Source organism: Lycorma delicatula, chromosome 3 (assembly GCF_047948215.1).
Source record: "Lycorma delicatula isolate Av1 chromosome 3, ASM4794821v1, whole genome shotgun sequence".
In the NCBI taxonomy this organism is placed as follows: domain Eukaryota; kingdom Metazoa; phylum Arthropoda; class Insecta; order Hemiptera; family Fulgoridae; genus Lycorma; species Lycorma delicatula.
This window is the reverse complement of record NC_134457.1, coordinates 168425326-168437328: the sequence shown is the minus strand read 5'-3', so window position 1 is coordinate 168437328 and position 12003 is coordinate 168425326. Positions and strand designations below refer to the sequence as shown.

The window sequence follows — 12003 nt, the reverse complement described above, 5'->3', positions numbered from 1 at the left end:
TAACAAGGAAATTTCAACGAAATCCGCTATTGCGAATTCTTATGAAAAAAGTGAAAATGGATGATCGCAATCTGTTTCAAGCAATTTTGTAAGATACTACCGGTTTTTGGCTTAAGCAATAAATATTTGTGTTCGTATTTTAGTAATCAATATTTCAAATATTATTATCGGTTTCAGCTTTCATTAATTTGTACTTAATAATTTCAATTTGCAAAATTTCTGTAATTTAAAAAAAAACTTTTTTTGAGCATTTTTTATTAATCTGATTCAAATGTACCGTAATAATCTTGGAATTTTAAAAATATTTTTCACTGCAATTTTCTGCCTGAAAAACGCACAAAATAAATCGGGGTAGGATGATGGCTGACAACCTACGAAAGTGGTATAAACAGTTATGAGCAATTTTGTAAAACGGGTATAGGAAAGCAAAATAGATCACATACTCTTACTACAACCGTTGTGAACTCTTGCTACTTTCGACTCCTGTTCCATTGACTATCCCCTCCACAGTACTTTTAACAGTGGTAACACTACTACAGACAAATTTATGTACTTACGATTTCTAAACTTTGAAGAGATATACATTTGTTTTTATATTCTTATTATTCTGCAGGTGCATTCTTGAGCTTTCTGATACAGCCTAATTCTTTTGCGAACGACTAAACCTGAACTACAATGTGAAACTAAATTACTAAATCACTTGATAAAAATGCCAGCTTACTATATTCCAAGTAAAATTTAACCGCGTATAATAATAATTATAAATAAATTATCAATTAGTATTTTACAAATTTTGAAAGTTCTAAGTATGTCAATAGACGTCATTAGTGACAATATTTCACTCTTATGCATATAGCAATCAGGTGTAGGCACGCAGAAGGTAGACGAAACCAGGTGTTATCGTAGAAGTTGTGAACTAGGATTACTGCTTCGGTTGATTTAAGTGTTAGTTTTTTGAAACAGATGGTTTTGTATATTTCATCACTTGTATTTTGTGCTGATACTGATTAAAATGGTGGCTGTTCCGATTTTAATGGAAAAGCGGACAAAATATTGTTTCAATGAATATCAGCAAGACTAACATTACTTTCATTCTTAACCTCACTTTTTTCTGATTGTTCCTAATTTTGCTTAAACTTATGAACAGAATTTATTGTCTAGGTGCTTAATACATAAAAATTATTACTCTTTTTACTGTATATCTGTAAAAACCGAAAGATGGAGAACAGTGAAAAGGATGTAAAATATAATTCGAACTGTTATTTTTCTAAAGGTTTTACGTTTCCCAAAGTTATTTACAGTTTCAAACCATATAAGTTTGTAAAATGTCTGCCAGTTACTTCTAGAAGTAACAATAACGGACAACAAATTCCAATTCCTAGAAGTGGCCATAGAATCGCGTGTGACAATGTGAATTTGTATTCTTATGGTGGTTTTAATCCAAAGGTTTCTCCTGGCGATCGTCGCACGGAAAATGATGAAGATTGGGATAATTATAAACCATTATTTAGAGAAGTTTGGAAATTAAATCTTGCTAGTAGAATTTGGACTAAATTAAGTTGTGCCCACATACCAGATGTTTTGGCTTCAAATGCTGTCACATTGGCTGGTAATGTTTTAATGGTGTTTGGTGGAACAGGTGTACCATTTGGAGCACATTGTAGCAATGATTTATATCTTTGTGACTTATCTAAGCAGAATAATCTTTCTTTTACATTTGTAAAGGCTTCAGGAGATGTACCATCACCTAGGTATGGACAAGCAATAGTATTTCATAATAAATATCTATATACAGTTGGTGGAACTACAGGTTACGAGTACTCATTAGACATTCATTGTCTAGACTTACAGAGCAAAGTGTGGGAACAAATTTATGTGTGTAATACAGGATGTGAAGAACCTCCTGGCCGATATCGTCACGAACTTGCATTTGATGGTAATAGAATATTTGTTTTAGGAGGAGGCACAGCAGAAGTTGCTTACGGATTTGAGGTAAGTATTAAGTGTGTGTTATTTTAAACTTTGCTATTTTAAAAATGTAATGTAAAGTTGTGTAAAATTTATATTCCTCTTAAAAAGTTACAACAAAGTAGTGTAAGGTAATTGTATACATAGATAGAATATACAATACAAATTTAAAAATGCAGTGAGTGATGTGCTTTTATTATTTATATTTATATATAATTGATAATAAAATTATATAAAATCAAAACCACCAAATAGAGTACATTAAAAAGTAACAACTTAGTGCTTTTGTAGTCAATACTTCATTGTCAGTAGTTAAAATTATATATACAAAAAATATGCATATATAGAGCATAGAATGTTAAATGCTCTATGCTTATTTGTATTTTTAGATTTTATATATACAAATAAGAATGGGAAGAAAATTGAATAAAGAAATCAGATATATAAAGGAAGCTACAAAAATGGTTATAACAATGATTTCATTGATAAATTATATGTCTGAAAAAACCTCACTTAAAATCACAAATAATCATAATAATAATGATAACTGTAAAAATGTTTTAAGTTTCAAGTTTTGTAAAAATAAATATAACATTTCTTATAAAATGTCTTTCAAAATAAAGTTGAACTTTGTGGCATACATAAAATTAAATGCCATGATTATGACCATTATATGTATATATATAAAAATCACCAGATCTTCAATAATAATTTTTCAGAGTAACTAAATATAAACTAACACAATACAACGGTTCTTTATAAAGAACCAGTTTAAATATAAATAAAATATATTGATATTTATATATCAATTTATATATAAATTGATAGAATTGATAACATGGTACATAATATTTCAATAAAATGTATCACTCATGTCATGGTATGGTAAAGGATAGAGGTTTTGATATTAAATGACAGAGCACCATAAACAGATTTATATGTAATTTATAATTTTAAACTGCTGATGATGAAATATTGACTTTGAAAGTGCTAAAATTGGTTCTTTTTAGTGTACTTTATTTGGTGGTTTTGATTTATAATTAATTAAATACAATGGGAAAAATAAATCAAAACACAGACCCTTTTTGATAGGCCTCTAAATAATAGTAATTTATAAATGATAATTAACTTATAATACAATAGTAATTTACTTATAAATATGAAATTGATTGCCTTAGATGATAGTATTTTATATCTTCTGGCAAATAATTATTTGCCATATTCCCGGAAAATAATTATTTATTTGCTGTAACCTACTGATTCTATGAGTTTCAAAGAGGCTTAGAAGGACATCATATTCGGTAATAAATTTAAGAGAAAAAAAATCTATATATTGCCTTGTTACTAAAAACATTAATACTGTAAACAATATTACATCTTACGTGTGCATCTCTTATTTGTGGAATACCACCCTTTATTAGGTTTTTGCGTAGTGCCATTTATTGGTTGCTTTTTCCTTGTTTCACTATTGTTAGTAGTACCTGTCTTAAAAGATTAGGAAAATTATCTTAAGTATCACCAAACAGATTAAACGTCACAGTTGCAAACAAAATGCAACTGCAACCTAAAAGTATATTAAATAACCTGCTTTGGTAACACTGAATAGATTGTTAGATAGGCTGAATGACATTTACAAATAGATATAAGGCACTTGAGCACTTATACAGACACTTGCCATCAAAATCAAATTCCATAAATCATATCATTAAAAAGGAAACTGATAAAAAACGTGTATTACAGCATGCAATTTTTATAAACATATAAAAATAAACCTCAGCACATATGAAATAATATTAAATTTGATAAAAACAACATATTAGACAAATACAACATATAGGTGGTCCTTTTAATCCTGCCCTTAACCTTTTATTGGTTTTAGATGAAAAATTAAAAATTCTCATAGCACTAAGGTGACAGCAACTATCCAATATATAATTTTCCTAGCTTTTGATGGCAACAGGGTAAGTTTAAAAATGTTAAATGTCAGAATAGAATGTACAGCATTGTTACTCGAAGTTTAGAAAGCATAAATACGTAGATCCAAAGTAGTTCTATCTAGAATATGAATTGCTAAAAATAATAGTACAATGGAAGGGATGATATATACTGGCAGCAAGAAGTCAGTCGAGCAGTCCATCCCCCATTATTCTTTAACTGAGCTTTCAAAACTTTGATAAGTAATACATTTTTTAGTATTTTTAAATAAAAGAAAATGGTGGATGGTAAGTTTGAACTTTCATCTTTTTATATGAGAAATGTCACAGAAGTAGCTTGCTTATTGCTTTATATGGATAATATCACAGATTAATTAAATATTATTTATTGTTGTAGGCTCAGTAGGCAGTGAACATCTCTAAGTTATTTGAACAATAATTTTGTTAACATTCAAGGATTTATAAATGTGTAGGAAAAACTCTTAGCATTCTCTAATATAAAAATATTTGAAGGATCTATTCAATGAATAAGTAACTTTTTTTTATCTTTAGATATTGGTGATTTTTACCTCATTTTCTATGTTGTGAAATTAATGATTTTTGTTCTGTATTTTTAATTTGCAGGTAATTCCATCTTTCAATCTGATGATTAGGGGTTGGGAAAGCATCAAGACTGTACCGGATTCTGAACACAAATATCCACTGGCAAGACGATGTCATAGCTGTGTACAGTTTAGTGATATCGATGATAAACTTTATGCATATATTATTGGCGGGTATAATAAGTATATGGTATTTAAAGATGTTTGGCGTCTGGATTTGACAACGTTTCAGTGGAACAAACTGTGTGATAGTTATCCATATCCTATATATTTTCATACTAGTGCTATAACACCTAATGGTAAGGTGTATACGTTTGGTGGCAATGCAAATTTTAATCCATCTGATTCAGTTTCTTGTCGTACAGCTGATGTTTATGCTATGTGGGTTACGATTCCAAAATTGAAAGAAATATGTTGGGAAGCTTTGTTGTTTTACAGTAATAATTTACATATGTATTCAGATTCTTTTCTTTTTAATTCTGGAATACCTAGTGAATTTATTCAAAGGATAAACAACAGCAGGTAAATTTAAAAAAAATTATTCTTTTATAAATATTGTATTTATCTAATATTATGTCATTCTGTTGCATTAAAATATAATAATTGTAACTTTTGCAGTAGTCAAACAATCCGATTGCACATTTGTCAACTTTTTAAATCTTTACAGAAGATTCTACAAAGTTCTTAAATTATTTTTATGAATTACGATTCTTTTCTTGATATATCAAAATCTAATCCGTATGAACTGTGAATTTTTTTTTTAAACTTGAGTTAATAAAATTTTGTTCTGGTGAAATCTGCATTACATGCTCTTTCTTTTCTTATGTAGCAAGTTTTTTTGTTGTTCTATTACACTATTTCTTATCAGAAGCAGAAGTTATGTGGAATTGGACCCCAAAAATATAAAAAAATACAGTAATTTACCTTAGAAAATATTACTAACATATATTTCACTTGAAATATTGTTTATGATCTATCTGTGAAACGTTTATACTGAGTTTTATCTTTTCGTTTTGAGAGGAGAAAATCTTCTGGATTTTAATTTAAAAATTTGACAGGTGTGCTGTAGTTTTGAACATTTCACTATTAATTACTATTTTACATTAATCAAGTAGGGCAAAATTTAATGGCAGAAAGCTTTCAGATTCATTGTATTATAATGAGTATATGTTTTCAATATCATCAAAGTTAGAAATTTGTATTTTTGTTAGAGGGTGTAACCTTTTTTTAAAAAAAATTGTAAATTTTATTAAAAATTTACAAAATCTGTGAACACAGTACTCCACAGTTGTGCGGTAATGAATTGTTGGCTGAATCATGTTTTATGCTGAGATCATAATCTAAAGTTATGCTTATAAAATTACAGTTCAGCTTCTCTTAATTGAGATTGATGCTGTATCAGCCTAAGTTTTTTTGTTGAAAAACTGTACTTTGGAGCAATGATTTAGCGAGAAAAAATATTTACTGAACTCACCTTATCAGTTTAGCAGTCTCCATTTGAACTTGTACTGAGTGTCAACATTGGCATCCTTGTGTTTCTGGTGTATTGTTTAATCAGCTGAACGTCTCCCCTTTTGCAGCCTTATATAAGAAACTGGATTAAACATGCACACAGGAGGTCCAATGCTGCTGATGAAAATAAGTCCACATGACCTTGAAATCATTAACTTATTTCTCTTTTCAGTGTGTATCTCATTCATTGTACTAAAAGCTTGTTCACTTTCTGCTGTTGAAATGGGAACGGGTTAATAGTCTTGATAAAAGACTTCAGCTCAAGTAAAATTTCTCCAGTCTCTATATATGTAACAATATCATTTATGTTTCTCCTCTTATCAAAACTGTGGAAAAAATCGCAAAGGCTTCCACTACTCTCATCATTATAGATGATATCCAAAACAGAGGCAGAGGGTCAATTATTTCTGTACGGTACCTCTCCATCATTGATATTTTTGCTCTTCTTTCAATTTTATTCTGGCTGGAACTGACACTTTCAGAAAATCCTCATTTGTGCCATAAGAGTTAAGGTTTAACACTTTCTTCTATAACATCTGTTGTTTGCATTAAGTTTCGTTACTTCCCAAAAAAAGAAAATAACTTAGGAATCTTCTGTAAAGAACAACACATAAACATATTAATAAAACATGTTTTACACAAACACTGTGGTTGCTTGATTCATCAATAATAATGCTGACTTTCCTCACATTTTTATTATTGCTTGTTCTGTTTTATTTCTCATTTCATGTGAAGTATGGACAATAATATTAGCATAACTAAAATTTGTATGTAAGTAAATTTGTAAATACCCTTGGATACAAAGAGTGGTTAGGCAATATATAAGCTCATAATCAAGAAAATGGTGGGATAATGAATACCGTTGCTACATTGTCAATGTGACTGTGGATAGAGTTCTATACTAGTCTGCAGGATAGTTGCTCATCATGAATATTAACCACTTTGCAGCTATGTTTTGATTCAAAGCCAATTTTTTTATAGAAGTGCAGAATATCTAAGATAAATATTTTCCACAACGGCATTTTGGTCCAACTAAACCACCGTTTGTAGTCAGATTTAACAAATATTTCTAACAAAAGAAAAATATGAAAGTAAAATATCCAAAATAAATATGAATAAAACATTTATTTCAAGTTCTGAATTTCCTTTAATATAATAATTCTTGTTGAGTATTTGTGAACTTTTTTATTCTTAAAGTTTTCTACATAGAATCCTATAATCTTACATTAAAAAAAAGGTTTGTTAAAGTAATGTGTTGACAGTATTTTATTAGCTTGTTAGTACATTAACTTGACAGATTTTGACAATATTTCATTATCAGAACCTTGTAAGGAGTTCGTTATTAACAGCATTATTGTTGATTTAAAAACTTTGCAAAGTGCAATAGACAAATAACAAGGATCTGTCATTTGAGTCATTGACAAAGTGAAGTCAGAAAAGTTGGTCATATGGAAGTCCCCTGCCAATAAATCTTTTTTTTCTTTATAAAAGCTATATTTTGGATAATGCAATGTACCATTGCAATTTTTTTGGGTCTTTAATTAGTCCGTCTCTACCAGTAATCAATTCTCCATTAACTTATTTTCTTATTATATAAGTAAAGTAGTTTTCTGTTATACAACTAAAATTATTAGAATTATTATTATGTGGCTCAGCTGATAAATTTTGCACATATACGCGTAGCACAGGAATGAAAAGAGATTGGAATGAAATAAAAGTACAATACCTTAGCAATATAATCCCTATTTACATTGATACACTTTCCCTAACATGTGACAAGTTTTTGTATACTGTCACTGAAAAATTCTGGCTGACTTTCTCAGATCCAAGTGGCCACAGCTTCCTTCAACTCATTGTCGGTGGTGTAATGATTACCTTTGAAATCCCTCTTTAGATGAGGGAAGAACTGAAAGTCACACAGAATGCAAAATAGGCCAAACTTAAGCTTGCAGAGAGCCATCAGAGAGTTTGCATGTACCCATCATGCACATTTTTTACAGTACCCAATTGCTTGATAATATGGCCTACTTGTTTTTTTAGATGTGCCTGATGAATAGCGATGTATTGCTGAGTGATTCGCCAGTCACTTTGAAGCAAATCATCCACCTCCTTTCGTTGTTTCTTGTCAGTCATAGAAACTGATCATTAGCTGTGAGGTGTGTCCTCAGTTGTCACATTACCAGCTTCCTATTTGTGAAATTTCAATGCCCACATATTCACAGTACTCCTGTTAACAATTTCACTACCATAAACCACTTTTAAATGAAAAAAAATATTTGTAGAATTTACATTTTCTGCTGTTAAAAATTTAATCACTGTGGCTGTTTTAACCGTGTTGAAATATTGGCTGTACTCTGCTCCATTTTAACTGCTACTGAAAACAAACTGGTAAACGGATTTCAACACATTATCGCAGGTTTGTAGAGGTGGATTTTAGCTATCATGTGCTGCCACACCCAACTCAATAGTACCTTTTGTCTCCGTGTAGCACACTAATGTGCAAAATTTATCAGCCAAGCCTCATTTGGTTCAGAAGTCATTATCAATTAAAAATATCCCCTACAATGATTCTTTTTAAGGAATTATAAATACATTAGATAAAAGGAAATAATGAAAATTATTTCTCTCTTAAGGTAAGATAATGTTTATTTTATCTTTACCAACGAGGAATTCTTAGTAGAAAGTTGCATGAGGATACTGACTGGTATGTGTATAGTAGGTGGTATTGAGTTAGGCACACAATTTCAGCTTTCAAAATCAACTTAAAAAACTTTTTGACCCCAAAATTAATGTATGTGGGCAATATTGAATTACCATAATTAGAAATAATTCAGCATAAGTAAACAAATATTGGATATAACATTTATTCTAGATAATAGGTCAAGTGTAAAAAGAATTTTTTCCTAAAACAGTTGATAAGATGTTAAACTGTATCCCGTACAACTATGGTTCTGGGAAGACCTCTCCTCAGGATGTCATGTCGCACAAATTTAAGGGTTTAAAAACACTCAAACTGAAACAATGTTTAAAAACCTTGTTCTCATAGATGGAAATTAAACAACCCTGGGTGTAGTTTCAAGGTATTCTGTTCAGATTTATAAGAGGGTAATAACCATAGCTGTAAATGCTTGTGAGAATTCATTTTAAAAAAATTTCAAGCTCTACTAATTTTGGTAAGTTTATTCATGAGAATAGAATTGGTTTGTTGGGACCGTAATAATGAAAATTATTAAGGAAACATTTAATTTGCCTTCTGTTTATGCTAAATTAAGTAATTATAGACAAATGTGCACTGTTTGCATCGAATTTATTAAAATAATAATAGTATTGTAAATTCTGTATTGTAATTATGTATTTATATTGTATATTTTAATATAATTTTGCGACGTAATCTAACTAGCGAACTATTCACATTAACATATTTTGTGCTGTAAGAATTAAAGTTTATAATGAAATATAATTATTTACATGATAGTTGTTTTTTAAATTTATCCTTTATACTGTTTTCAGATTTATGTAGTCAACAGTAATATTTTTTTCTACAATCTAATTTTTAAAAAAACTGGCTCATGCAGATACCACTTTTAATGTCTTTTCAAAGTTAATTAAATATATTATGAATCTTTAAATTTTCAAGTTTAACAATCAATATTTCAAACAATTCTTCTCGTAATTTTACAATTGTCATCATCTCAGTTCTGTTTTATGTCTTCCATTATTTGTATTCTTTGTCTGGCATTGAATCTTCAAACATGTTAACCAAAACTTGCTTGCCTAGACATTCTTGACATTTACCATCGTACACAATTATAATTATCTGTTTTGCATACCAGAACTTCCAACAGATTTTTATAATCAACTTCAAGATTGGAACCATCAATCATTGACTTTATGTTCTAGTGGTATAAACATTTTGATCTTAACTAGCACAATGTCAATTTGGATCAGAAGTACGAATTTTGAAATGAAACTTACAAAGTTTTTCAGTTTTTGTTTTCAAGGCTACAGATCTTTTTTCATCACTAAATTCCTAATTTTACAAGCAGGCGATAAACCTAGAATACCACAAACTGAATCTACCTTTTTTATAGTTTCTGGTAAATCATAACATCCTTTATTTGAACTTTCACCATACCTTTCTTTGTCCACAGCAAATATTTTAGAGTTATCATGTTGGATACAATGATCTTCCTGGTAAAATATTGACAGGAATGCTTATAATCATAGACTAATAATCCAAAGTTATCTCTATTGAGATAACTTTGGATAACTTTGAGATAACCTTTTGTTATAGGCATTTTACTTCTTTTTTTGTTGAAAGGATCCAAACAAGACAAGGCCAAACTTCAAACATTTTATTTCATGATAAAATGAAATAAAGTAAAAGTAAATAAAAGTAACCTCTGAGTTTATTCGTAAAGAAAACAACACTTTTTCTTCTTCACTATAAACTTAAATTGATTTATGTCTTTAGGAAAAACTCCATACACAGTTTTATGACAACTTCATTAGTAAAGAGCAGACAGTAAAGTGGGACAAATATTTGTCAAGGGGGAAGAAAACACAGGTTGCAGATGCTTCAGTGAGCCTGTGTAATCCTGTGTACCTATCTAAGAGAAATTGTGGCTCATTAGCACTGTTAACTAACAAATAACTGTTAACAATATAGATTGTGTACAATACACACAATGAATACTGTATATATAGGTATAGTGCAGATACATTTATGCATGGAATTTTCAGATTTTTATGAGGTCTCCCAACACAGATATTGCAGCTGAAAATTGAAAAAAAATACAATTTTTAAAAGAGAGTAATTTTTAAAGGGTAAGGCAACTTACCTTTGAATTTTATGTAAAATAACTATACTGTTATGTTTAAAAGCCCAGAAAAAAAATTAAGGCTGAGAAACTGTTCAATTTTTAAGAAATTACCCTACAAAAATTTTTTCTATTCATATTCAATAACTTTGGGATACAAAGTGTACATGAAAAAGATCATATTAGCTAGGTAAACAGGCTTTGATTTGTATGCCAGAATGTACTGAACACATTGTAGTTTATTTGAAATGTCTAGGATAACCCAGTGCTGAGTAATTTAGAAAATCATACATGCCTGGAACACAAAAAACAGCATGACGCTTAAAACAAAAATGGTCGCAATTTTTAACAAGTTGCATCTTAACCAGGGAATGCATCTATGAAATATGATATATATATATAATATTTATATATATAAATATATTATATATATATATATAATATATATATTTTTTCCGAGATGGTCAAGCAATCAATAATTTTTTTCTTCACTATTTGGTGTGGATTGACCTAATTTTGTCTTAATCATTGTGACTGACTTCTGAAAAACATTGTTGATTAATTCAGTTCAGTTGTCCATGAAATATACAACTGGGTTGATCAACAGTCTTTTGAGAAGCCAGTCACATAAATCATGAAGATTTCATGTTTAACAGGACATTGTTTTATTTATCTGGGCTGTGAATTTGCTCAACATCAAATGTATTGAATGACTGAAAATCCTCACTGGATGTTTGAGGGTCTACTTCAAGAAGAGAAAATCTGTGTGTAGCATGCTGTTTCTGATAATCATAAGTGTCGGTGGGGGCAATATATTTTGGTTGGGCTGCCGATACAAAGTACACTATGAATTTTAGAAGAATTTTTTGCTTAGTTAACAGATTGTAAAAAATCTGATGTGAACATGATTTTATTGTATGCCTGTTAAATTACATATACACATTTTTTGCTGTACTTTAATAAACATATTTCATTTAAAGGTTAGGTACGAGCCTCCAAGTCTTTAATAAAGTGGGTAGTTACACAATTTCTGAAATATTAGTTTTTATTAACATCAAATATTTATACAATTATTAATTCAACAATCTTACATGAAATATTAGAGGCCCTTTGTTACTCATATTACTAGATAAGTATTATTCATATCTTGTGAGTTGCCGATTAAAA

The 12003-nt window shown here is 29.5% G+C and overlaps 1 protein-coding gene across 1 annotated transcript; it reads left to right on the top strand.

Annotated features, from left to right (window-relative positions):
• Window positions 1–574: 574 nt before the first annotated feature.
• slim (scruin like at the midline) lies at window positions 575–9477 on the top strand. Its single transcript, XM_075360977.1, has 2 exons — window positions 575–1992; window positions 4527–9477. The coding sequence occupies exons 1-2, from the start codon at window positions 1219–1221 to the stop codon at window positions 5028–5030; spliced, it is 1278 nt and encodes a 425-aa protein (XP_075217092.1). The 5' UTR covers window positions 575–1218; the 3' UTR covers window positions 5031–9477.
• The last annotated feature ends 2526 nt before the right edge of the window (window positions 9478–12003 follow it).